Source organism: Podarcis bocagei, assembly GCF_964188305.1.
Source record: "Podarcis bocagei genome assembly, chromosome: 6".
NCBI classification, from domain to species: domain Eukaryota; kingdom Metazoa; phylum Chordata; class Lepidosauria; order Squamata; family Lacertidae; genus Podarcis; species Podarcis bocagei.
Window position 1 is genome coordinate 28,818,884 of NC_138130.1, and position 27,945 is coordinate 28,846,828.

The 27,945-nt window shown below is 42.8% G+C and overlaps 2 protein-coding genes across 2 annotated transcripts in view; both read right to left on the bottom strand.

Annotated features, from left to right (window-relative positions):
- The window catches only part of GCC2 (GRIP and coiled-coil domain containing 2), a 31,450-nt gene extending 15,844 nt beyond the window's left edge, over nucleotides 1–15,606 (bottom strand). Inside the window, exons 1-9 of the mRNA XM_081198250.1 lie at nucleotides 15,518–15,606; nucleotides 12,273–12,335; nucleotides 11,189–11,273; nucleotides 10,789–10,856; nucleotides 9,062–9,166; nucleotides 5,499–7,955; nucleotides 3,912–3,972; nucleotides 3,379–3,479; nucleotides 1,203–1,301 (exon numbers count right to left, since the gene is read on the bottom strand). Of these exons, the coding sequence (XP_081054376.1) occupies nucleotides 1,203–1,301; nucleotides 3,379–3,479; nucleotides 3,912–3,972; nucleotides 5,499–7,955; nucleotides 9,062–9,166; nucleotides 10,789–10,856; nucleotides 11,189–11,273; nucleotides 12,273–12,335; nucleotides 15,518–15,523 (3,045 nt within the window). The 5' untranslated portion in view covers nucleotides 15,524–15,606. The remainder of the gene's footprint in view (nucleotides 1–1,202; nucleotides 1,302–3,378; nucleotides 3,480–3,911; nucleotides 3,973–5,498; nucleotides 7,956–9,061; nucleotides 9,167–10,788; nucleotides 10,857–11,188; nucleotides 11,274–12,272; nucleotides 12,336–15,517) is intronic.
- A 3,114-nt stretch (nucleotides 15,607–18,720) lies between these two features.
- On the bottom strand, nucleotides 18,721–27,635 carry LOC308589398 (sulfotransferase 1C1-like). The gene is made up of 8 exons (XM_081198609.1): nucleotides 27,422–27,635; nucleotides 26,095–26,300; nucleotides 24,403–24,531; nucleotides 23,613–23,710; nucleotides 21,590–21,716; nucleotides 20,741–20,835; nucleotides 20,392–20,572; nucleotides 18,721–18,904 (listed from the first exon to the last, which is right to left on the bottom strand). Exons 2-8 carry the CDS (start codon nucleotides 26,264–26,266, stop codon nucleotides 18,792–18,794), a joined length of 915 nt encoding a protein of 304 aa, XP_081054735.1. The 5' UTR covers nucleotides 26,267–26,300; nucleotides 27,422–27,635; the 3' UTR covers nucleotides 18,721–18,791.
- Between the last annotated feature and the right edge of the window lie 310 nt (nucleotides 27,636–27,945).

The following is a 27,945-nucleotide window of genomic DNA, read 5'->3' on the forward strand; positions in this document are numbered from 1 at the left end:
CATCCCCATGTCATGAACTTGGGGTGGGCCCAACAAGCAGCCAATCTTCAGCATCTCTGCTGAAAATATCTGGGAAGTTGTGTTCTAACATGGAATCGTACTGCTTTAAAAACAGGCAAAGTGAAATAATTGCTACTTAATTTTTTTTTTTTTAAATATACCTGGTCAAAGATTCAAATATGTACCATTTCAGTCGACTTACTAGAAAACTATTAAAATATTAGATGCCACTGTACAATTAGACATGCTAAAATGTATAAAGATGATGACAGATCTTTGTGAGAAGCCAGGGGTAGAGAGGGCTGATTCTTATCACTGTTAGTGGTTTCTTCAGAAGATAAAAAGATTTTAGAGGAAAATAACAGTAAAACTTAATATCCTGCAACTGAATATACTGTCTGACCCAGGCGTTTATTTAGTAATGTACTTTAATGACTCCACTCTCTCAAATAAAGAGAATCTACTATGTAATACACTGTCATTACTGTGCCTTACATATGCCAAATGGGGGAAACCAAAGTAAAAACTGTATGAAATTGTGGGAGTTGGTCCTATTGAGCAAAATCACATGGACCTTGTGAGTCAAACAAGATCATCTGAACAAAATTTGAGAAGGAATTATGTATTTGATGTAATAGATTAACATCCAAGAGATGGAAGTAGATGCATACTTATATTCTAAAACCTTTTTCGAAAAGAGCAAAATGCTGCTGGTAAAACAAAGCATAAAAGCACGTGGGGACTAACATCTGAGTCAATTCACACACAGAAACTAGGGTTACCATGCAATGGGTAAGGCAGACCTATAACTGAGTCCTTGCCTCTGCTTTTTCCATTCTGTTAGATAGAATGGAGTTTGGGATACAAATCCTGACCATTTTTGAACTGCCCTGCTTATAAGCAGCAACAATAGGTTCGGCAGGATCCTTCTGTGAGTTTTGTGCCATTTTTAATGGGAAAACAAGTATGTAAAAATAAATAAATGATGTAAGAGCGAAACACCTTAGAAAAATCCACACTAACAAAGCTGTAAGCAGAGGGTTTTGGGGCACAGTGCTGTCCACTGCAAATACAGCCCCTGCTTATAACTCCCCGGGAGCTGAAATGCAGGTGCTTGGGAACAATGTGGGCACAAGCTCAGAGAAGCCCGAAGCGCTTCAAGCACAGCAGGAAGTGATGAAGATAAAGTAATTGTCCTTTACCTTATAGCTCTCTGCTGTCTGAATGATGTCTCCCATTGACGTTGACAGCTGCTGTCTCTCTGACTGCAATAACTTCACCTCTTCTCTAAGTGACTGTGCCTAAGTGCAAAGAAAGATATGAAGCCTTGTTACTTCTACCAGTGATTGGACCCGAAGACAACCTTCTGTGAATGAAAAAGAAAAAGGGGGGATTTCACTAACTCTCACCTCCCCTGAAACTTCCCACGCTACCTCCTACCTTCTTTCCTCTGGAGCATATTTTCACAGTGTGCAGTGAAGCCAGGACCCAAGAGCGACCCACTCCCTGAGCTCAGCAGACACCAAAACCCAGCCCTCAATAGCAAGCTATTGAGTTCCATGTACTGTAGATTTGAAGCTCTTTGTCACAGAGAAGCATTGACCAACCCTATTCAGCATGAGGACTATATTGTGTTAGAATTCCTGCTCCATGATTGCAGTCATGGGATTGTTGTCTTTCACATGATGGTGTATGTTTTGACTTCAGAGTGAGAAGTGACAGAGACAGGATGTTTGTGTTACTGTGTTCCGTGAAGTGGGACTATTATCCTTTGTTCTTTCTCTTTGCTGTCTGATGCTAAGGAGAGAGGGAGCCATGTTGCAGTGCTCCATGTGTGTTTATATGTAAATAAAGTAGATTAGCCAAAATGCTGAGTTGCTGAGGTCTGTTACGCATGATGCGCAAACTCTGCGGATCCCTAAGTGTGCCGGTGTCGGTTGGCATCAGTCGCTGTGATGTTCGGGCTGAAGAAAGCCTTTGAAGCTCCCTAACGATTGACCAGGAGGGAGAGAACATGCCAGTCGGGCATGTGTCTCTGCCAGGGTCCTACTCAAGTGTAGGCTGAGCTCCTGACATATTGACCCTCAGTCAGCCACTCCCCTGAGGGCAATATGGCAGCAGTGAGCATGGCTGCTGCATGAATACACAAACATACACTCACCACACACGGACGTTTACCACATACAAACATCAGAGTGGCAGTCACTGAGAATTCGTTTCCTTAGTCCACCCCCATCGTTCAGCCCGGACACTGAGGTCCAGCGCCGAGGGCCTTCTGGCGGTTCCCTCACTGCGAGAAGTAAGGTTACAAGGAACCAGGCAGAGGGCCTTCTCGGTAGTGGCGCCCGCCCTGTGGAATGCCCTCCCATCAAATGTCAAAGAGATAAACAACTAACTTACATTTAGAAGACATCTGAAGGCAGCCCTGTTCAGGGAAGTTTTTAATGTGTGACATTTTAATATATTTTAATCTTTGTTGGAAGCCACCTAGAGTGGCTGGGAAAACCCAGCCAGATGGGCGGGGTACAAATAATAATAATAATAATAATAATAATAATAATAATAATAATAATAATAATAATAAATTTTATTTATATCCCGCCCTCCCCAGCCGAAGCCGGGCTCAGGGCGGCTAACAACAATAAAACAGTACAAAAGTACAGCATAAACAACATTCTAAAATCATTCATTATAAAATTAATTAATTCAAGCCACTGGCAACCATTGGGCCAGAGCTCCGCGAAGATTGCCGAGGGAGGGAGTCAGGCTGTGCCCTGGCCAAAGGCCTGGTGGAACAGCTCTGTCTTGCAGGCCCTGCGGAAAGATGTCAAGTCCCGCAGGGCCCTTGAAGAACTGTTCAGTTCTTCTTCAGGAGGAACTGAACAGACAAAAAATTCCAAATGTGTGGGTTGTATTGGCTTCCAAACTTGTGTATTCACTGTAAAAGGCATGGCAACTCCACATGTAGAATTGTGTCCATTTCCCTTTTCCCCATGTAAGTACTGCCATGCAGGAAAAAAATGAGATGTATGAAACAGCCATTTGGCAAAGACCAAAACCTCTCAAGTCAATGCTGAATCTGCCTGCCCTGGTTTCAAGGTCTTTATAACTTCCATCTTCTCCGGCTCATATGCATCCAGTCCTCTAAAGTAGGCAGACATTTTGTCAAAACTGAAACTAAAGACTGTGGTTAGATGAGAATGGAGGCTACCAAAGTGCCACCAGCCCATTAACAATCACAAATGAGAAAACTATGGAACCATCCTACTCGGAACAACTTAAAAGCAGGCCTAAAAAGACCTGTGTGGCTCCAGAAACACATCACCAAACATCTCACGAGGAATTGGTACAAAACATATGGAACTTGATTCCAGTTACCTCTTTCCTGCTGCATTCCAGTTCTTTCCTTAATTTCACGGCAACAGCTTTAATTTTATTTCCTTTTTCTTCTTTCTCTTTCAGTTGTCTTTCCAAATTCACTGAATGAACAAACAAAACCTATTTTAAAATGTGAAGGCAAAAGCATCTTTCTGAAATAAGAAATAATTCATTAATAAGTATCAGCTTCATTATATTCATTAAGCAATTAAGAAATGTTTTTAAATCACAATAAAAATGGTCACATCCCAAAGCAAGATCTATTTACACACCACCTCATGCAAATTAACCCACATATCGTTCATATGTTTTCTTTTCTTTTTTAAAATGGAAGCCATACATTTCAGGATTTGAAAGCAGCCTGGAAATCGAGGACTCACAGACTGAAACCCTATTTTGTCTTTATCAGAGCAAAGTATCTCCAGAAGATGCAGCTTACTGCAGGTTGCAGAGATGAGATGGAGACAAACATTAAATACTCAGTAATTATTTACACAGCAGCAAACCTGGTAAAGAAATATATATATATATACCCATTTTTTCTGCTTCTGATAACTGCTGGTCATCTTTAGCAGAAGACTCCTCGACAGAGGCCTGCATTGCAAACACAATAAATTAGATGGATAGCTTGATCCTATCACTGAATGTAACTCATCTAAAGTAAGCGAGACTGAGCTTGTCCTGGAAATGCCCTCTGAGAAGCACTTATTGATGCAATTTTCTCTCCAAACAGTAGAGCAGCGACACAGATGTCTGCTGCTGCTTGGTGGTGGGGTTCTCAGAGACAAAGCAAAGTGACCTGTGGTCTCATTGTGACATCACAATGGAAGCTGTTGAGGCTGATTTCTTCATTCTGCTTTGCTCGGTGTAACACTGGACTCCTAAGTGTTAACAGGAGTTCCTAGTTACATCTGCTATTTGTTTCCATAGGATAAAGACAAGCAGATAAAACTAGGAAAGGCTCCAGTAAGAATGATATCACTTTTTAAGATCCAGCAATACATGTCTTTTCTAATTAAAAATGGCACCATTGGTTTCTCTCTGATCCTTTTCCTCCTCAGACTAGCTATTTTATTTATTTACTATTAATATTTCTTTACTGCCCTATGAGCAGAGCTCTTTGGGCAACAAGTTTCTTCTTGATAAAGCAATGACTGAACATCCCTGAAGCATTATTCACTTGCAACAACCATCTAGCTTCATTGCTTTATTACCTCTAAAGTGTCTCAAAGTGCAGAATACTAAGTCTTGAAGACCCTAGCTCACTTTCATTTTCTAGAATTTTTGGGGGAAATCAATAAAGAACATAGAAGTTTCACCCCTGACTACCTAACACAATCTTAAAATGCATTTACAGTGGTGCCTCGCAAGACAAAAATAATCCGTTCCACGAGTCTCTTCGTCTAGCGGTTTTTTCGTCTTGCGAAGCAACCCTATTAGCGGCTTAGCGCTATTTGCGGTTTAGCGGATTAGCGGCTATTAAAGGCTTAGCGGATTAGCGGCTAAAAGGCTATTAGCGACTTAGCGGCTTAGAAAAAGGGGGGGAGCGGAAAAAATCAGAACACTCGCAAGACGTTTTCGTCTTGCGAAGCAAGCCCATAGGGAAATTCGTCTTGCGAAGCAGCTCAAAAACGGAAAACCCTTTCGTCTAGCGGGTTTTCCGTCTTGCGAGGCATTCGTCTTGTGGGGCACCACTGTAGTGGCACTCAAACAAGACCAAATTAACAGCCACTCTAAAATAATAGTTTTCAAGAGTTATTGTGACCTCAGGGATAATTAATCTTCAGAACACAAATCCAACCCATAACCCAGGTTCCAAATCTATAAATGCTTATATCTGGGGATGGAAGGAGGAAGCACGCTTTCACACAAGAGTTGTGTTTACTGCATGTACCACAACACTGTTATACAGGCAGTAGACAAGTCTATCACGCAAAGTATGAAATCATCCTCACCAACCTCACAAGAGATATGAAGAGTTCACGTTTTGTGGTATTTCTTTTGCATGTAAGAGCAAAAGACTGTAACCAAAGAATTTCACAATTCCCACTACTTTCCCAAATTCTGTTCTAAAGAGGCTTGGGGGATAAATGAGAGCAATTCAATAATAAAACCCTAACCTTTAGCAAAGAAAGCTCAGCTTGCACGTTTCTCACTTCCGTTTCTTTTTGCTCAAGGATTAAGCTTAATTTTTTCCGCTCCTCTTCTTGATCTTTTATTTTGCTTTCACAGAGTGCATGCTTTTCAGATAGATCTTCCATACAAACTAAAATGTCTTGGTTCTCATTCCTGAGTTTTTCACTGGCGTGTTTCAGCTCCTGGATATCTAGCTGCAGGGCTTCTTTTTCAGAAACAGCCCCTTCCAACTCTTCTCTTAACAGGACTTTTTCATTTTCATAATCGTCCAAAAGAGCTCTGAGTTCCATGCAACGAGCCGCATTTTCTTCCTGCAGCCTCTGCATTTCCTCCCGTAGAAGCACGTTTTCATCCTTTTGTGAGTTCAGACTTTGTATCTCTTGCTTCATTTTTGCAAATAATTCATTCGCAGCTTGCAGCAGACCGGCTACATCTTTGCCTTCATTTTCTTCTGGGTTTCTGGAGCCCATCTGCTCAAGGAGGCTACAGAGCTGACTCATGACAAGAGATCTGAAAGCTTTTTCTTCCTCAAGTACCTTAGTCAAATGGTCTTTCTCTTCACAGACTGTTTGCAATTTCGTTTCTAAATTATCTGCTTTCTCTTGAGACACAATCCAGCCCTGCTTTTCAGATGCAATGCTTTCCAGCTCTTTCCCTGCTTGGTCCCTGTCTTCCTTGAGCTTGTTATTTTCATCATGTAGACTCGCTACTTCAGATGAGAGGTGCACTTTATCTTGCCGAAGAGCTTCAATCTGCTGTTCCAATTCCTCCAGCTTTAGTTGGTTCTCTTCTTTTTCCACTTTCAGTTTCGCCATCAACTCCTCTACCTGTTGCTCCAATTCACTGTTGCAAAGGCTAAGAGCCTCAACCCGTTGCTGACGTTGCTCAGCCACTGCCTTCTCCTCTTTGCATTTCCCCTGGAGGCTTTCTATCGTCTCAGCAGAGCATTTCAGTTTGTCTAGGATGCTATCGTTCTGTGATGAAAGCTCACTCTCCTTCTCTTCCAGTTCTTTCACTGCAGCCTCTCTTTGATGAAGAGAAGCAACAAGTTTCTCATTCTCTTCCTGGAGAGTCCCTATTTTATGCCTTAGTTCTTCCAGCTCCTCGAGTTTGGAGGAAAGTTGTTCTGTATGTTCCCGGAGCTGATTTACAGTCTCAAGGAGAACATCCTTTTCACTGAAAGCAGCTCTAAGCTTTTTCTGCAGTTCATCAACATCTGAAGCCTGCTGCTGCTTCATGGATGCAAATTCTCTGCTTATCTTCCCAGCTGATTCCCCCAGTTCTGTTTGAAAGGTTTCCATCGTTTCACGCAAGCTCTCATAACTAGCAATTGCATCTTCTTTCTCCTGTAGGTGCTTCTGACATTGTTCTTTAAGATCCACTATCTCAAGAGCCAACGACTGATTCTCTCTCTCTAAACTTAATGATACTGATTGCTTAAGATCACAAATTTCCCTTTTATGCTTTTCTAACAGTTCTTCAATTTCCAGACTATTTTCTTTTATAGTCTTCTCGTGTTGTTCTGTTACTGCCTTCAACTCCGATTTTAGTTTTTCAACTACGCCACAGTGATCCTCTTTGGCAAGCTGCAGTTCGTTAATTTTGAACTCCAGATCTTCTTTTTCGTGGAAGAATTCATCCTGTGCATGCTGGATTTCCACTTCCAGTTTCATCTTAACATTGTTCATGTAGGTTAACTCATCTTGTAATATACTGTGTTGAGATTCCAGTTCTTTTAAAGCATTTTCTAAATGTCTGGTCTTTTCTGCCATTTCCGTTTCCAACTGCACATTTCCAGATTCTAGGCTGTCTACATCTTTTGTTAGAGTTTGCCTTATGTATTCCAGTTCACGCTCATATTTCTCTTTACAAGCACGCAATTCATCCTGCATGTCCTTCTCTTTTACCCTGTATTGCTCTATTAAGTTCTGCTTTAGCTGATCCACCTTATTTTGCTCCTCTTCACATGCTTTGACAGCGGTTTCAAGCTGACATGTCAACTCAGACACCTCCTTTTGGTGAGCAGTCCTCTGTTTGCCTAGCTCTTCATCTAATCTATCCATTTCCCTTTGGTAACACTGAGAATTACTTTCAATGACATCTTGCAGTTTGGCAGTTTCCTCCTTCTTACCCTCAATGGAAGCTTCCAACTGTTTCTTCAGATTCAATATTTGTTCCTCATAGGCAGCCTTAGTCTGATGGACCTCTTCCTGTAGCCTTTTAATTTCTTCGTGGTTATTACTCTGACAATTAAGCTGTTCTGTGAGCTGTTCTTGCTTGCTCCTTTCTGCAAGCAGTTCCTTTTGCAACGTGGCAATAGTTTCATCATATTTGGACTGTGTTGCTATGGTTTCATTCTTAAGACCTTCGATTTCTTTCAGGTAGTCAGTGTTCAACTGTGCAAACTTCTTCTGCAATTCTCCTTCCTTAGCGAGAGCAGCCTAATGATAAAATATTCAGAGCATATATGCATATTTTAATCATTTTGTAAGTGTATACCCAATTTACAGCACTTAAAATATCAAAATCAAACCGAAACCCACCCAATACCCATCCTCACTCCCCAATCCCATCTGACAGAGGGAACAATCTAGGAATAAAGACAGACACAAAAACATGTATAGGAGATCTGCACAACTGGCTTAATTCATCAACATCTGCCTTCCCATCCAAGTTGAAAACACATTTCTTCAACTAAAGGCAAAATACAAATCTGACCTATTACAAAATAGGATTTCAAAGGTTGCCCAAGATTTACTCTCAGTCTGCTTAAATAATATATATTTAATCTACTTTATTGCTCTCCATTCCATTCACAAAACTGAGCATGCAACTTCCAACTTAAGTAACTGTGTGCCTTATATCTAATGGCAGTTGTCATCTCTTAACTGACATACATACCAGAAAAAGCAGCAGAACACATTTTACAGACAAAAAGAATTTAAACCATATTTTGTTCTTGGTGCCAAGATATACTTCTGAGAGATTTCTAAAATGGGAAACTTGAGAGGCCAGATAAATGAGAAGTGTTTCAATTGTTTAATGTTTTGGAAATACCTTAATACTCCATCTGCTGGGAATAACACTTGTGCCACCTCACATGTCTAGGCACTGGCAAGAGCTCTGTTTGTTTGTTTTTTAAAAAAGATGTTTAAAGCAATTTCCAATAAAAGGTTGAGAGATTAGTAAGCCTTACTGCAACAGAACCATTGGCCCACAGATAGCTAATGTGATGCTCTCCAGTTGCTGGACTACAACTTTATCATCCCTGGCCACTGGTTGTGATGGCTGGGGCTGATGGGTGTTGTAGTCCTGCAACGTCTGGAGGGCACCACATTAGATATCCCCAGTCTATTGAATATCTCTTCCCTAGAGAATACACTCGTATCTGCTGTGCCTCCCTGTTTTAGGATCAAGGAAAGGGGCAGTGCACTTGTGAACTTGGAATAGAGACACTTGTGAACTTGGAATAGAGCCAAAGGGATTAAAAGACAGGAAAGGCTCTCTTTGACAGAAATAAATTAAATAAGCTAGAATTAGGGAGTACCTCTGCTTCTTGTTGCCTTTTCACATTTTCTTTTTTCAGAGCTAGACACTGCTGCTGGACTTCAGCTTTCTCCAGAAGAACAACATCCAGCCTCTCTGTGAGGGCCTAATTTTAAGAAGGACAGAGCATGAAGGAAGAACCCACTTCACTATAAACAAAAACACAAGAGGAATTGTATTTCTTTAAGATGCTGAAAGGTGTCTCATTTTTTAATTGACATTTGCTTCCTGTGCCACAGAATAAATGGAGACTGAGAGTTCTTCAGCTGCACTCAATGGGCTGAGTTATTAACCCACTTCAGCACCAAACCCAGTTTGATCATGTGTCAGAACCATGGGCTTGATCCTCAGGCTCCATTTACATTAAACCCACACAGAGATATTCACTCTAAAGTTAACTGAGATATAATTTCTTGTCTGGAAAGTCATCCTTAGACAGAAAGCATTGTTAAATCAATCAGAACCTGACCAGGGATATACTCATGGCTCTGACTGGGGCAGTTCTGGGGCTACTAAGAAGTCTGGTAAAATCTAATAACAACATTGTTTGAAAACACATCCATATCTGAATACACAGCATGGTTAACCTAACTATGCTCTGAAATTTCCTTTATCTGAAGCTTAACTAATGAATTTACTGCACTGATCTAGGAGAGGGAAACAGACATGGGTATGAGATTATTATAACAATCATGTAATTACTTATTGGCTGTGCTTAATGCTTACAGTCATGTGACTGAGCATCAAATTACCATTTCCCCCTCTTCTCAGGTGTAACCACGAGAAGAATTAAAAGTTTTCACTGTCATTTTCAGCTAATTACAGTTTAGTGGTATGTCCAAACCCTAAGCTGTGGTTAATCTTAACGGTACTTTACTGAAATAAGCCAGCTTGAAAGAGTTTGGTTTCAAGCACTGCACTAAACTGTGGTTAATGGAATGGGTTAGGGGAGATGGGAGTGCACATGTCCAAGGCTTATGAACGTAATGCTAAACCCTGACAGTTAAGCTTACGATCAAACCAAGCTTTCAGTTGCTCACTATCATTAAGATGACCAGTAAATGCTGCAACAGGCAGTTATAGTTTGAGGAACACTTGTAGCAAATTGATCTTCAAATCTCATGAGATGAGAAGCAGCCGACTTTAGGACGAAATCCAAAAAAGGATAATTTTCAATAAAACACAATGCCCCACATTTTAACTCGTAGGTCAATGACCTGCCAGACAGCTGAGAAAAGGAGTCTCAGTGGTATGACACAGGCAGAGCTTATTTCCTTCTAACCAAAACATGCATTTACTGGAAATGAAAAGCCCTTGCACAATATATGATGCGTTAATAGTATAATCCTACCACCAGTCTGTGTTGATGGCTGGGGGCATTAAGAACTGTGTGTAGTTGTCTCTCTGCTGCCGATGGAGGCTCTGCCTTGGGCTTCACCCAAACACGCAGAAATCTACTGCTGGGGATCCTTCTGCCAGTGGTAGCAAAATGGAAAGCCCCAAGAAAGTGTTCCATTTTCAGGATCGAAAGCACTGCAGATTCCCCAGTGGCCTTGGTCCTCAACCTCCTCCCCAATTACATCAGCCTGGAGCTGGCTAAGTGAAAAGTTACAATAAACTGCCCCCATATTCCACTCAAACTGGTGTGAGCTGGCAGGGCTTGGGAAGCTGCAACAGTTCTGCCACCCTACCGGCCTCAAGAGTGTTTGGTAAGTTATGTGTTCCCACCTGAAGAATATCATCAGTTCCTCCACCAGCAGGCTTTGTTTTCATTTCTTCAATCTCTTTCTCCAGTTCTAAGGGGAAACAGTGTTTTCTCTGAATAAGGATAATTCATTCATTTCATATACTATTCTACTTTTCTGCAACCCCAAAGTTTCTTCTATACAGCTAATTTGGTTTATTCATGGTCATTATTATGCCTAACATCAGCAGGAACAGATCCAAGCCCGGCAGATATTCACGCCATTTCCCCAGGATTTCTGAAAGCTTTTTTTTTGTCTCATGACTCTTATTTGTTGAAGCTAATGGTACTGGTGGGCCTTTTTTTTGGACTATATGCTTCATGCAGTCTGCTATGCTGTTTTAAAATAAATGAAAATGAAAACCAACATCAGTAGGGAGGTACCTGAACATCGGGATTTCACTTTCTGTACATGCATCATTTGCTTCTTTGCAAATTTGATAAGATCTTCTCTGGGTAAAGTATCCAGCTGCAAAATTAATAAATAATGTTCTAAATAGCAGTTAAGGGTATTGAACTTCAGAACATCAAGCTAACTTTTAATGCTTGCCCTATTTCATTCCACCAGACGAAGCTTCACAAAGAACTCTGGAGAAATATGCTGCAGTTTGCAAAGCATCCTGCAAATGTTTGATTCAACGTTAGCAGGGGCTGAATGTATTTGTCTCCACCAGACCTACAAAGTGGTCTTTCAGAACAGAAGCAGTAAAAGAGAATTAGGCACTCAGCCCTGAAAAGCACTAGGCAACACAGCCTACAGTACCACAATAACTGTGCACTTGCTATGTTATTCTGTAAAGATGGTATCTCAAATTACTATTCTGGCTTTTTACAGCTCGAAAAGCAGTGACAATAGAATCACCTGCACTCATTTGCTAAGAAAAAAACTAGTCCACTTTAGCCAAGGGGAGATGCCAGCTCTCATAGGCTCAAGGTTAGGAAGACGCAACCTGAATTACTGCAGAACAATGATTTCCAAACACATTTTCAGTTTATCTGAAGTAATTTCAAAAGGAGTCTACATATAAACATATTGGAGGCATGCCAAATAAAAAAAATGGCTGACCATCTTCAGACACACCAAAATATTAGGCTTGCCAAACAGATGAAGCTCAGGAGGAACTATAGACTAAATTGCTGAACACTATAGAAAGCACAAACCTTTAAAAAGGTTTGTTACATAAATGAGCAATAAGGAGGAAATGAAAACCAAATATTTGAAGCATTTTTCAGAGGGCTGGTAGGTACATTTGTTTCCTGCAATAGCTGCCAGCTGTACTTGCTAAATAAACCTTTGCTGCATACAAAGATTACTTTTTAATGGCTGCAATGACTTCACTTTCTGCAAATAACGCAGAGCCAGTTCTTACATTTGAAAATGCAACGTTTTTTAATGCCACCTACAGACAGACCTCCTTTTGTCGATCTATTACTACTGGAACAAATTATATTTATAAGGAAACCTTACCTTTGACTTGCCTGTTGTGGATGGGGAAGGCGAAGCTGCCATTTCTTGACCACTATCTTGCAGCTGAAACAAACAAATTTACAGATAAAAGCCTGATGCATGCAGACCGTTTTGTTATTTGTTTCTCCATCCCTACACTACCATTCCACCCCAAAGTGTATTCAAAGAAGCTTACAACAATAAAGAGACCATTTAAATCAACAACACTATTAAAGCAGATACAATGGCTATTAATAAAAATAATAGCACAACTTAATAGGCAAATAAAAAGGCCACTACTGCACAATCCCAGATTAGCACACACAGAATTGCCTAAAGAGCAATTCAGTACCTTAATTCATTAAGTATTAAGTCTTCAGTGGAGCTTACTCCTTTCTAAGTGTTTAGTAGTTTTCTGGGACCTGATAAGCTATTGGCTAAATGACAGGCGTCACTTGATGACAGGCTAGATGACAGGGAGTGTGGTATTCTGCCTCACCTGGATCAAGTAAAAAGGAGGCGAGTTGGGTGGGTGTCAAAAGTATGTTAATGGAACACCACCCTAAATTGCCAGACGACTAATAACACGGGGCTTCATGTTCAGGTTAAACAGCTTGGGATTATTAGCAAAATTGTGTAGAATAGTTTACAACTTAATCTAAAGGGATACTTTTTATTTCTTTTTAAAAGTATTTTTATTAGCTTTCAAATTTTAACAAATCCATCCAAATTATTTAAATTTAATACATTTTTTCAAAAAATAATTAAGTTTCCCACTCCTGTTGCAAGCATATGTCCATTACATTCCTGATTTTACCACTTCATTCTTCTTTGATCACCTTTTCAACCTTCTACTAGTTTTAATCCACTTTCATCGCCAGCCAATCTTGTTACCTTGTAATCAGCACCATTGATGTTTCCAAAGCATACAAACATCCATTTTTGCATACACAAAGGGATACTTTTTATTTGTAATATCAGGAATGAACAGATAGTTGTGCGTTTATGCTAACCACTAACAACCATTCAGTATATAAACATGGCATTCATATTTTCTAATACTTCACGACAACACGAAGAATAAAAATGTTTCCAAGGCCTAGTCACTACAATTGCAAAGCTACCTTTGCTAAAAGAAGATGTAGTTTATCCACCCTGTTTCATTCCAGTGTTTGAAAGCTGAATTCATAGTGCCAGCAGATGTTTAGGGCAATGTTCGAAACTCCCATTGTTCTAGGTGCATTTTGCGACAGGGAATTTAATTGGTGCGAGCAGTTTCTGAGTCTAAAAGTTCAGACTAAAACTGCGGACTGGAAGGAAAGGAACTTTTTCTGTCTTCCCACTTCCAGCTACTCTCTGAAGACTGGAGAAGAGACTCTCTTAAGAATATTAGGGGGTGGGCAGTGCAGACGAGCCTATGTGGAAAATGAACATAATATTTCAGCTGCTGTTCATTCATTTTCAGCTTTGTATTCTTGTTATAAAGAAGCACGCCTAGACATTCCGTTGCTGCACCCATAACCTAGGTTTAAGGTTGAATTTAGCTCCTAGCTTTCATATCTCACTTTCCAACACTGGTTTAGGGCTGCCATCTCTTTTCAGCCCTCATTCTGTGTCTTTTAACAGCAGTCTGGCACACTGAGGCTTACCAAATAAATCTTCCTAGCACAGATGTAAAGTGATGGGAATTACACTCAGCATCCATACAGTGCTTTATGGTGTTCACTGTGCTTCATACACATCTCCTCAGTAATATTTTCTCCATACTGTGGATCTATAGGAGTGTGTTTGTTTGTTGCTAAGAGACCCTTTACACTTACCTAAAATCACCTAAGGTTCAAAATAATTTTAAAAAAACACCACACACTAAACCAAGTTCCTCTACTTGCACTCTCTGAGACGCTGTACCATACAGGTAACAGCTTGACCAATTTGACTTCTGCGTATATCAGGCTGCTGCTTTAAAAGCGAAGCAGCAGAGGCCAATACGAAGTTCATAGCCTTACGTATACCACATTTGGGGGAGTGGGTCAAACCTGATTAAGAGGTGCAATTCTACTCAGGTGTGCTTAGAGGTAAGTCCCATGCAGTTCAATAGAACTTATTCCTGGAATTCCCAGGATTCCGGTCCTAGCATCCGACCAATATTGTTAGCTTTTGGAGCTCCAGCTCTGAGGACCTTCTGGCAGTTACCTCACTGTGAAAAATGAGGTTACAGGAACCAGGCACAGGGCCTTCTCAGTAGTGGCACCCACCCTGTGGAATGCCCTCCCATTAGATGTCAAGGAAATAAACAACTACAGTCATACCTCGGGTTACAGATGCTTCGGGTTGCGCAGCACGCCGAACCTGGAAGTACCGGAACGGGGTACTTCTGGGTTTTGTCACTTGCACATGCGCAGAAGCACTCAATTGCGCTTTGCGCATGAGCACGAATCATGACCAGTGCATGCGCAGACGCGGCGCTGCGGACATGCTTCCTGCACGGATCACGTTCACAAACCGAGTGTCCACCGTACCTGACTTTTAGAAGACATCTTAAGGCAATCCTGTTTAGGGAAGTTTTTAATGTTTGATGCTTTATCGTGTTTTTAATATTCTGTTGGTAGTCACCCAGAGTGGCTGGGGAAACCCAACCAGATGGGCGGGGTATAAATAAATTATTATTATAGTCATACCTCGGGTTGAATACGCTTCAAGTTGCACGCGTTCGAGTTGCGCTCAGCGGCAACCCGGAAGTAACGGAGCGCGTTACTTCCGGGTTTCGCCGCTTGCGCAGATGCTCAAAATGACGTCACGCGCATGCGCAGAAGTGGCGAAAAGCGATGTGCGCAGACGTGCCATCGCTAGTTACGTTTGCTTCTAGATGCGAACGGGGTACCACTGTATTAGTGCAACTCCTGTGTTGGGGGGGGGGGAGAGACCCGTCTGAACAGGGATGGTTTGGGGAAGATGCCCACCTATCACGCACGATCTAGCTGAGATCTAGTTGAGGAGGGCTGGACTAGATGACCCTCGGGGGTCCCTTCCAACTCTACGGTAGTATGAGATTCCATGACCCTTGCACAAGCAAGAGCCGAAGCCAAACCAGGCAGCCCTCACCACAAACCTCGGGTTAGCCTCATCCCCTCGCTACCTTCCACTTGGGAAACGGGGAGAACCCACAAGCGGCGGAGGCCCCTCTATGAATGAGGGCTGAGGAGGGGGAAGCCCAGGGCCCACGCCCGCCGTTTCCCCCACCCCTCGAGTCCCTCTCACCGGTTTACCTCCATTGCGGCGGAGGGAAAGCGAGGCTCGTTTGCTCCCTCAGCGCCTCAGCTGGCAGCACTTCCGCCTTCGTCACCGGCTCTCCCACCGCGCGCGCTTCTGACGTCAGCGAAACGAGGAAGGGCTCGACCAGAGTGACGGCTTCCCTCCTCTTCTTGGGTCGCCGTGGCAACCGGCCCGGCCTGGCTCTCTTCTCTCCCTCCGCTTCTCGCCTGCCTCCTCTCAAGCCACGCCCCCTTCCCCCACGAGTTCTTTTTCTCTTTCATGACAGTGGAGAGGAAATGCCAGGGGGAGAGGAGGAGGGCAGCCGGAAAGGCGGCATCAACACCGTCCCTGAAAAACTTGGCTGTACAGTTTTTAAAAGAATAAATAAATCTTCCACCAGCCTCTTCAGTTGCTCATATTTGCTTATTTCAAAGTCCTTTAGATTCTTGGAATGGCTCAGACCGCGAACACACTTATTAATTTATTTATTAAGTTTTTAGTAAAGATTTTCCTGTGCTGCAAAACAAACAAATAAGCGGGGGAAAGTGGTACATCTTTCGTCTCCTAGAGTCTTTCCCGCAGCTCGTTCACATGTGCGGTGGCCGTGCTTGCTCTTTGGGTAAAAGCGGGTGGAAAATAAGCAATGAGCTGTTGCAGTCATACCGTGGGACAAGGTGGGGCAATGATCGCCTTAACAAAAAAAAAGAAAGCCCACGTTAAGTGTACAGCACAGTAGATTAAAAAGCGTATAATGGGTGGGGGGGCGGGATATGGGACCACAGAAGGGTCAAAGCGCAGCTCTAAGGGTTACAAGGAGCTTTGTCCCACAGTACTGTATAATATATTATTAGGGACGCGGGTGGTGCTGCGGGTTAAACCACAGAGCCTAGGACTTGCTGATCAGAAGGTTGGTGGTTCGAATCCCCGTGACAGGGTGTGCTCCTGTTTCTCAGTCCCTGCTCCTAGCAGTTCAAAAGCACATAAAAGTGCAAGTAGATAAATAGGTACCACTCCGGTGGGAAGGTAAACAGTGTTTCCGTGCGCTGCTCTGGTTCTCCAGAAGTGGCTTAGTCATGCTGGCCAGTGTTTCCGTGCGCTGCTCTGGTTCTCCAGAAGTGGCTTAGTCATGCTGGCCACATGACCCGGAAGCTGTACGCCAGCTCCCTCGGCCAATAAAGCGAGATGAGCGCCACAACCCCAGAGTCGGTCACAACTGGACCTAATGGTCAGGGGTCCCTTTACCTTTACCTTATAATATTAATGCTTGCTCGCATCCTAAGCATATCTTCTCTTCCGTGTATTGATTTTTGATGATGATAAAACCTGCTGCCTTGTGCCACAAATGCAGGATGCTGCCTCACACCTCAACACACTTTTGGGGTACCCTAGCTCAGCATTTTTAAGGTCTGTATAGTAAAAGCTATGGTTTTCCCAGTAGTGATGTATGGAAGTGAGAGCTGGACCATAAAGAAGGCTGATCACCGAAGAATTGATGCTTTTGAATTATGGTGCTGGAGGAGACTCTTGAGAGTCCCATGGACTGCAAGAAGATCAAACCTATCCATTCTGAAGGAAATCAGCCCTGAGTGCTCACTGAAAGGACAGATCCTGAAGCTGAGGCTCCAATACTTTGGTCACCTCCTGATGTTGGGAAAGATGGAGGGCACAAGAAGAAGGGGACGACAGAGGACGAGATGGTTGGATAGTGTTCTCGAAGCTACCAGCATGAGTTTGACCAAACTGCAGGAGGCAGTGGAAGACAGGAGTGCCTGGCGTGCTCTGGTCCATGGGGTCACAAAGAGTCGGACATGGCTAAACGACTAAACAACAACAACAGCTCAGCATTGCCTACCCCTAGGCTTTGCCGACATGGTGCCTGCAAATGTCCTGGTTCCCACAATGTCCTGCAAATGTGCCTGTCGAGCTCCTCTCTCCCACACCTGTCTCAGCAAAAGTTTGTGTAGACTAAGGTTACAAATTTTCCCGGGGACAGTCCCCGGATTTACAAATCAGTCCCCATACAAAATCCATTGAAGTTGAAAAGTGTCCCCAGATTCATTGAAAAAAATCTGGTAACCTTAGTGTAGACACTGGTGGTGGTGGGTGTTCTCCCCTCTTCTATTTAACCTCCATCTCCATCTCCAGGATTCAGTGTTGGTAGTGCAGATAAAGGGAAAGAACTGGACGGGGTTCTAGAGGAGAGGGGGTTATGAGTGTGCATGTGCACCTGGCACAAGATGTGGGGCTGCAGAAGTGAGCAGACAGAGCATGTCCTGCCATCTCTGCCACAAGGAGCAACTCCTGTATGACCTTTTGTTCTTCCTGAGCAAGTCCGAGGAGGAGAGGACAAAAACTGACCAAGGGAGACAGGGGTGCTGAGAGACAGAAGTGAATACTGGACATAGGATATATTTACAGTGGTACCTCGGGTTACGTACTTAATTTGTTCCGGAGGTCCGTTCTTAACCTGAAATTGTTCTTAACCTGAAGCACCACTTTAGCTAATGGGGCCTCCCACCGCCGCCGCGTGATTTCTGTTCTCATCCTGAAGCAAAGTTCTTAATCCGGGGTATTATTTCTGAGTTAGCGGAGTCTGCAACCTGAAGCGTATGTAACCCGAGGTACCACTGTATTTCATTGAAGTGGAGTGGAGAATGAATGGGTCATTTCAAGGAGAAACGGGTGAGGCGGGGCTGCCTCAGAGGCAGAAGAGAAGAAAATGCTGGATTGGGAAACTCTCAATCCCATTCCAGCGTTGTTTTTCATTCTGCCTCCAGGACAGTCCCCTACCTGCCCTCACCTGAAATAAACCAGTTGGGAACCCTAGGAATTGGCGCAAGAAATCACTTTGAATATGAAAAAGAATGAAGGGATGAAAGGATCCTCTTTTCACCCCAAGGACAAACCTTTCCAAACTTCTGCTTTATACACACACACAATTTACTCCCCAAATTCTGTGTTAGAGACTGAGAGGGTGGGGTGGGAACTGCCACTAGGCAAGCAGAAGCCCCTTTTGTCAATCAACATAGCTCCATCTTCAATTCACCAATTTAGGTTGAAATGATTGCCACAATATACTTTATATTGAAGAAGATAATGAAGACCAGCAATTATAAAAGGAATTGTACAAGAAAGTGTGATGGATTAAGACTTTTGCAGTGCAATCCTATGCATGTCTTCTCAGAATTAAGCTATACCGAGTTTAATCAGGCAAATGTGTATTCTATAAGGTTGTGTTTTTAATAATGTAACGTACTAAGAGGATAATAGAGTTTACACTGTTCCTGCTTAAAGTTCCATGCGGAAAGTCAGAGAAGTTCCTGCCATGTTCTTTTTATACTCTGCATCAAATTTCTCATTTTGTGCCACAGTAAAATGGTTCTTCCAGTCCCCAACAGTTCCTAGAGCAGAGAAAGCCAAAGACAGACAATATTCAGTTTCAGTTAAAAAAATTAATTCTACTGTTCAAAGGTCACAAATTTGAAAGATACTAGCAAAAAACCCCACAACTATTGGGAACAAACTACCATTAAAGGTAAAGGTAAAGGTCCCCTGACAGTTAAGTCCAGTCTCGAACCACTCTGGGGTTGCAGCGCTCATCTCGGTTTACTGGCCAAGGGAGCTGGTGTTTGTCCACAGACAGTTTTTCCGGATTATGTGGAAAAACCAGAGCAGCGCACGGAAACGCTGTTTACCTTCCCGCGGAGCGGTACCTATTTATCCACTTGCATTTTGACATGCTTTCGAACTGCTAGGTGGGCAGGAGCAGGGACTGAGCAATGGGAGCTCACCCCGTCGCGGGGATTCGAACCGCCAACCTTCTCATTGGCAAGCCCTAGGCTCAGTGGTTTAGACCACAGCACCACATAGGAAAAATGAATTAATGCTATTACTAGGCCTTTAAAAAACTCAGGGCACAGTCCCCAACACACATCTTCATATGCTTGGAGAGAACTGCTGCTTATGTACATGTTAAAACTAAAGTAAGTGTTGTTAGACATCTAATACAGCTCCTCTCTCTCAAGTGCAGTTCTGCCTCCCCACACCATCTAGCTACTATTGCATGTGCTTACAAGTCTTCTGTCCCCATTCAATACCATCAGCACAGGAAACTCTCAATTTAGGAGCCTCCAAATGATGGGTGATCACACACACACACACACGGCACCAAACCCAAAAGTATCCCCCAAGATGTAATTAAAAGGGGCAGAACAGGTTGGAGCATGGCGGAACGGGCTTACACATGCTCTGCTGATGTGTGCTAGGGTCTGGAACAGAACCCCCCTGCAAAAAGAGGATTGCTTGTACACACAATATCCAGCAAGCACAGATCAACACACCACTAGAGAACAGATAAGGCTGACCTGTGATTGGAGTCCCGCTGAATTGCACCCAGCCAAGATTTCCAAAAAAGGTTTTTCAAAATCATTCTGCCCGGACGCTGAGGTCCAGCGCCGAGGGCCTTCTGGCGGTTCCCTCATTGCGAGAAGCAAAGCTACAGGGAACCAGGCAGAGGGCCTTCTCAATAATGGCGCCCGCCCTGTGGAACGCCCTTCCATCAGATGTCAAAGAGATAAACAACTACCTGACATTTAGAAGACATCTTAAGACTTCAGGGAAGTTTTTAATGTGTGACATCTTAGTGTATTTTTGGTCTTTGTGGAAGCCGCCCAGAGTGGCTGGGGAAACCCAGCCAGATGGGCGGGGTGCAAATAATAAATTTATTATTATTATTATTATTATTATTATTATTATTATTATTATTATTATTATTATTATTGGAGTGGAAAGGGTAGGAGATCAGGACCATAGTGCAAAAGACGCAGGCCTTCTGCTCCCTGAGCTGTACCCCTGTAGAAAAAACAATGACCCCTGCCCCCAGTAGCACCTTTTCTCATGAATGGTGAGATTGAATGGTCCAGGATCTCTGGAGGCAAAAAGGTGTAGTTTGCCATGGGATTATTTTTCATGACTTCGAATTGTGTGTAATGGATTATTTTATCTAGAACCTCCTTTTCCAGGTCCTTCTCCAGGAAGTTCAGGATCTTCTGAATTTCACACCTTGGATTCTGTGGAAAGGGAGGGAATTAAATCCAGGAATTAACCAGGAATAGGAAAATAAACCAATTGTTAACCAACAATGCAATCCTGCACATGTTTACTATACTAAGTCAATCTTAGCTTTAAATCCCTGTAGTCTAGTGTTTGTGGCCTGAAGCCTAAAAATAAACACTCACTTCTTTTATATCTTCATAGAAGAGGTAAAGAATCCGGTACTTATTTTTCGCCTCCCACCAGCCTTTTACATGATCATACCAGGAACCCCAGAGCACTAAGGGATAAAAATGAATTAAACAGCTTAAGGAAGAATTTCATATCACAGACTAAAGAGACAATAAACTTAAACAAGGCCATGTTACGGATTTACAAAATATATGTCAGCTTGTTCACGACAGAAGAAAATTCACTGGGGCCAAACAGTTCCATGACTACAATGACAGGAAAGACATTAAAAAAAAAATTAAATTAATTTATTCCCAGGTCGTGGTTAGACAACACCAATTCAGGGGACTAAGCTGGATAACTGCTATGATCAGAGCTTGTTGTGATGGAACAACTCTCAAATCACACCCAAACTCAGAACATTTAGCGTGCTCAAGCTTGGAAACTTTTTCCTAAATAAAAAAGATAATTGCCTGAACATCAAGACTGTAGCAAAATGGACCAAAGGGCACATTCTCTTCCAAAATGACGAACAGGCGGGAGACTTCCTAAACAGGATGCCTTCTGCTCCATTCATCCCAGCTTCCTCCCTTGGCTCATAAATCAATCCCATCTAAAACAGATTGCGCTCTTATTCCCAGATCAGAGGCTGGTCTTATATGCAGCAGCAGTTGCATCTTGTCTGAATGAAGCTTGAGTCTGTTTTCCCCCTTCTAACTAGAAAGGAGCCATGTGCAGTGTTTGGCAAAAAGTTTTTAACTTCCCATTATCAGTTTGCTACTTGAATTTAAAATACATAGATAAATGATTGAGTTCTTTAAAAAAAGAAATGTAGAAATCATGGCCCAAAGCATTCCGTTCACCTTTTCCATCCATGTATTTCTGAAAAAATTCTTCCCATGTTCCTGGCTCAGGCATCGTTTGATTCATTCTGTGGAAGTGATAAAAAGACACTAGATTGTCTTTGGCATTTCTTGCCACGTAGATGACCTGCGGTGGGCATAGAAGTGAGAAGATACCATTATTCGCCAGTGGAGAAAGTGCAAGTGCACTTTCATAATACTAGAACACAGGACCGTCCAGTGAAATTTGATTTTGGAAGACTCAGGAGGACAGGCAGAAGAAACTGCCTCTTCACAACTGTGCATAGTTAAATGATGGCAGTTGCTCCCACCAGATGCAGTGATGGCCGCCAGCTTTGACAACTTTAAAAGGGGTCTAGACAAATTCATGGAGGTTTAGGCTATCAATGGCTACTAGTCAGGATGGTACTTGTCTCTGGGGAACAACAGCAGGAGAGGACTATTGTTATTATTTCCTATTCTTGGGCTTCTATAGGCATCTGGGTGAGAACAGGATGCTAGACCAGATAGGCCTTTGGTTTGATCCAACATGGCTCTTCTTATGTTCTTAAACATGAATTAGATCATTTTACTGGTATCTGTCTCATGTTCCCCTATATTGCCTCCAAGTGTCCCTATTTTCCAGGGATAGTTCTGGATTTACAGAAGCCATCCCAATTTCTTATTTGGTCCTGGAATGTCCCGCTTTTCCTTAGGACATCCTTATTTTCATCAGAGGGTATGGAGTTATGCGGCCCCCGAACCAAGGAGATAAGTAACTATACAACCTTTAGAAGACATCTGAAGGCAGCCCTGTATAGGAAAGTTTTTTTTAAAATGCTTAATTATGTTTTATATACAGTGGTATCTCTCTGGTTAAGAACTTAATTCATTCCAGAGGTTTGTTCTCAACCTGAGGTAGCACTTTAACTAATGGGGCCTTCCGCTGCCGCTGCCACACAATTTCTGTTCTCATCCTGAGGTAAAGTTCTTAACACGAGGTACTAGTGTACCTCGAGAACCACGAGAGCCAGTGTGGTGTAGTGGTTAAGAGCGGTAGTCACGTAATCTGGGAAACCGGGTTCGTGTCTCCGCTCCTCCACATGCAGCTGCTGGGTGACCTTGGGCCAGTCACACTTCTGTGAAGTCTCTCAGCCCCACTCACCTCACAGAGTGTTTGTTGTGGGGGAGGAAGGGCAAGGAGAATGTTAGCCGCTTTGAGACTCCTGAAGGGGAGTGAAAGGCGGGATATCAAATCCAAACTCTTCTTCTTCTACTACTTCCGGGTTAGCGGAGTCTGTAACTTGAAGCGTTTGTAACCAGAAGCATTTGTAACCTGAGGTACCACTGTATGTTGAAAGCTGCCCAGAATGGCTGGGGCAACCCAGTCAGATGCGCAGGGTATAAATGATATTATTCTTGTTATTGTTGCTGTTATTGAATAGGGCATCCCTGTTTTCATTGGAGAAATGTTGGAGGGTATGTGAGAAAGAAAAAGAAAGAAAGAAAGGAAAAGAGGACAATAGCACTGAGACTGAAAGGGACACAGAGACCTGACCTGCTCTCCATGAGAATCCAGTGCTATGGCATTGGGGAGCCATACTGGAAAACCTAATAGAGAAGTAGGATATGTTGGAGTGTTAATTATGCTCAGCCTCTGTATATATCTGTAAATAAATTCTGATTTTACAGAAACGCCATCAGTGTCCAGTGACTTCATTCAAAGGAAACCGACTCCAGGGCATGCACTGGAATCCCTGAAAGTTCTCCCTACTCATAGATTGGGATACAATATTCTAGAAACCTGCCAGTATTCTATTCAGCTGCAATTCAACTGGACACTGCAATTCCAAGGAAGTCAAGGAGACATCTGTGGTTCTTCCTCCATTTTATCCTCACACAACCCTGTGGAGGTAAGTTAGGCTGAGATACAGTAGCTGCCCCCCAAGGTCACTCAGTAAGCGTCACGACTGTGTGGAGATCTCTGAACCCAATCCTAGTATGACACTAACCTGCTTGCCAAGCTTCCTGCCCAACCCATTACCTTACAGTTTTGTTCCCAGAACGACGGAGGCACCAGTTGTACAGGAAGATGAGTTTTCAGTGTTCTTGGTGAGGGCATGGCTTCAGCTTTATCCAAGCCTGAGAAACAAGCCGTTGTTATTGAGCAGTATGCTTTAACCTTATCCATCCAATACCATTTTGTAGGGCTGCAGACCAGACTTTCCAAGACCCACATGCAATGCTAATGCATTGCTAGATCTTAGCCTAGTGGAAAACATAAATGTTTATCTCCTTTCAGTGTCCTTGGGGCTTTGCCTTCAGGGGCTTTGAAAAAAAATGATCTCATATCTTCATCTAGTCTCAGAATGTTGTCTGGAACATTCTGAGTCATCCTAGCCACTGATGACTTCACGGCTAATTTGACCCTCCTCTTAGGACAATTTGTTCAATGCTTTTCTATTTTTTTCTTTTCATTCATATCTTTATTCTATTTCATGATATATTTTAGGTGATTTTGTTTTTTGATATTTTTTTCAAGGCAAAAAAACAACAGTATGGCTTTAGGAAGGAGAATATGGAGCAATTTTCTGCTTTTGGCAGTTAAGACGAGTGACAAGAAAAAATAAGCATTGACTTCCTAACAGTCCTTTTCTGACACTCACTTTGCCTCTTTCAGAATGAAATATGACATTCCAGCAAGTAATCCTGGGTCGTATTAGCCTCTCCATTTTCTTTAGGAACACTTTCATAATATGGATATTATTTTTAATTTCTTAGCAATATTTTATCTGATAACTTTACACAAGTTGACCTGCAGATCTGTAGCTTACCAGTGGGCAAATTCTTGTGCAGCACCCATTCGATAAAAGGTTGCCGATCGTAAGTGGAAGCACGCTGGCATTTCTCAATGTCGCCGTCACATTGGATCATGTCTACAATCTCCTGTGTCCATGTTGTACCTGATAATAAGAAACAAAAGAAGAGTTTGGTCTTGTGGCAAAAGATTTACGAGTTCATAATTTTTCATGGACTGGAGCCAGAAAATATTAGAGTCCACATCACACACATCTCCCATCTAAAAGCAACAGATGGTTTGGCTAGCTCAATGCTGATTGTTGTTGTTGTTTAGTCGTTTAGTCATGTCCGACTCTTCGTGACCCCATGGACCAGTTCATGCCAGGCACTCCTGTCTTCCACTGCCTCCAGCAGCTTGGACAAATTCATGTTAGTACTTTCGAGAACACTGTCCAACCATCTCGTCCTCTGCCGTCCCCTTCTCCTTGTGCCCTCCATCTTTCCTAACATCAGGGTCTTTTCCAGGGAGTCTTCTCTTCTCATGAGGTGGCCAAAGTCTTGGAGCCTCAGCTTCAGGATCTGTCCTTCCAGTGAGCACTCAGGGTTGATTTCCTTCAGAATGGATAGATATTATCTTCTTGCAGTCCATGGGACTCTCAAGAGTCTCCTCCAGCATCATAATTCAAAAGCATCAGTTCTTTGGCAATCGGCCTTCTTTATGGTCCAGCTCTCACTTCCATACATCACTACTGGGAAAACCATAGCTTTAACTATACGGACCTTTGTTGAGCAAATAACAACAAGTGTTGCTTTTAGATAAATATAAACTGGGGCGCATCAAAGATACATTTGTCAACTGAGAGTGAAGAACGCATAAGGAATATATGTTAACTTCAAAGCTATGTCCCCCACCCTATAATGCAAGAAAAGCCTTATGAACCTTATGACCTACCACCAGGAAGGCGTGACCTTCCTCACATGCCTGCTGCTTGTAGCAGCCATTGGTATCCAGTTCTGGCTATTTTCCTGTGTATATTGTCCATGTAATGTAGACATATCCTTCATGAGGGACAAACTACACATTTCACACTTGCATTTATAATAGCAGTCCAACGCCCCCCTTTTAAAGTTGAAAAGGTTATATGGGAGAGGTTATGGGGTGGAGGAAGGAAAAGCAGCAGAGGAAGATTTTTGTTGGGATTTGAAACACGCATTTGCAAAAATAGTATAGGCTATAAAGTTTGAAAGCTTCCGCATTATGCATTGGCTTACAGATCCTCAATTCTTTCATGTTCAGCCTGAATTCGTCTGGGTCATTAAATGTTATCTTCTGAACCCTTTGAAGGTCCAACAACATTATGTGCTTTCAGTGACAAGCAATCACAAGGCGTATCACTATGAATCATACTATCATCTACTGAAAGCAGGCATTTCATGGGCAACATCCACATTCGTTATAAACAATAGGTCCTGTTTGCAAATCCACGAGTCACAAATGCATTAACAGAGATTTTAAAATATGGTACAATGGGAACAATCCACCAGAAGGTTCTGAACTCCTTGAAAATGTTTATGGGTCTTCTTGAGCAAGATAATTTTCTGGTGTGTTGAATCCAATCGATGCAAAGGTCTAGTGGAAACAACTGCAAGTCTTGGGTCACATTATGTGCCTGGTACGTCAAAGGTGCCTAAGTAGCACCCCCTATCTTTCCTGCTTGCATACTCACCTGCCTTTGCATAGGTTGCTATAAGCAGGTCATCAGGCTTGGCTTGGAAAGCCCAGATTTTATGCCACGTTTCACAGATCTCCTTTGTAAGAGGAATCCCTTCCACCTCACCAACTTCAAATCGTTTCACATCCCAGTCCAGCTTCAGTTCTTCCATCTTTTCCAAGGGCATGGAGAAGGCACACTTCAGCAGTTGCTTTCCTTTCCTTTAAAGAAGAATATTACTTTATACCTGGGACCTAGGCCAAGAACCAGCTGAAGTGGCAGCCAACACCACCAAGAAGTGTGGCTACTACAACTTCCTCACTTAAGCTCCTCCTACAATACCTTCCTTCCTTCCTTATTTAGCCACTCATGCTACACCTGTCTGTAGCTCCACTCCTTCAAAGCTCCTCCTGCTTGCTCCTTGCTATTCTGTGCCTCAAAGCCCACCTGTCCTCCATGATCATTAAATGGAGCTCCATGCTCTGCGGCAACATATTGCTGAGTACCAGACACTGGGGACAATGCGCAGGGCCAGGCCTTTGTGCTTTGCTTGAGTCAATTGGCTGGCTAATGTGGAGACATACGGGACTTATCCCCTGGATTACTCCTTTGCACCTGCATCTGATACTGCAGCATAACATCAGTTTTGCAGAATAATGCTGAGGCTCAAGTAAATTGCCCAACTAAGTTCAAGCCATACACCGGGCCTCAAAGCACCAAGCTTCTAATTTTCCAATCAAACAGACCAGGACATTTCTGATAGTATTGGATATAGAACATTGTTTGTTTCTTCACAGAACTCAGAGGCATTGGGCTGGATTCAGCTAAACCAGTGTGCTAGGCAAAGCCAATCCAATGCCTCCTGTTAGTGCAATGGGGCCTTTAACCTCCCAGCGCCTCCCTCTTATTCACTCGGGGGGCTGGGGGGCTGGAAGAACCTCCAGAACAACACACAAGGGGAGGAGAGGTGGATTGTTCCACCTGGAAAGCAGAAATGGTTGTGTTGACGGAGCAACAGAAATAGTATGATGAAGATGAATTCCCCTCATAGGTAGAAACAACATAAATACAATATATGAAACTGCCTTACGCCAAACTGTTGGTCCATTGAACCCAGCATTTCCTGATCTGACTGGCAGCATCCCTCCAGAGAATGAGACAGTGCGTCTCTCCCATCATCTAGTATTTAATCCCTTTAACTGGAGATGCCAAATATTGAATCTAGCAAACATTCTGCACACAAGACATATGCTCTGAGACTGCGTTATGGCCCCTCATCTCTGCCACAGCCAGATACTCACGACACAAATTGGAATAGGGATTGGGAGTTTCTCTTAAATACCTTGTACACTTTCCTCTCAGCTGGATGTCTTGGCACTGTAAAGGGGATGTAGTCTTCTTCTCAAAGCGAGGTATTGCTCTGAACCTTGGAGTTACAAGAAAAATCCACGTCCTTGGAAACTGCCTGTTGGTGGCACAACTGTGGGATGGAGTACAGTACTCTGATCTCCCAACAGGGACACAGGAGTAGTGTGAGGATTTGGATAGAACTTAAATTTCTCTTGCGAATGGGGAAATAAAAGGAGGTGGAACAGGAGGTAGAGAAGAAGGTGTTTCAGAAAGAGCCAATAGCAACAGAGGTGTCATGTGCTGTAGCTTTTTGAACCTTGCTCTTCATCTTCATGGGTTAACGCCCCAAATGGAAATATTTCACACAAATGGTGACTTCAGACTCCTCTCCATTTCTTGCCAGTATTTCATTTCAAATTGAATTATTGCTAATAGTGCAAATTTCAAATTAACTTACACTCTCATCTTAAACATATAACTACTGATCTTAAACTTATGTGCTCTTAACTAAAAACG

What these genes read in the sequence shown, in the direction of transcription:
- LOC308589398 (XM_081198609.1), bottom strand. Translation starts at nt 26,266, where the DNA reads ATGCCCTTGGAAAAGATGGAAGAACTGAAGCTGGACTGGGATGTGAAA. An exon ending in GCACAAGAATTTGCCCACTG is followed by an intron (nt 23,711 to 24,402) that starts GTAAGCTACAGA and finishes CTTGTTTCTCAG; the next exon opens with GCTTGGATAAAGCTGAAGCC. An exon ending in CTCACCATTCATGAGAAAAG is followed by an intron (nt 18,905 to 20,391) that starts GTGCTACTGGGG and finishes TCTCTGCTCTAG; the next exon opens with GAACTGTTGGGGACTGGAAG.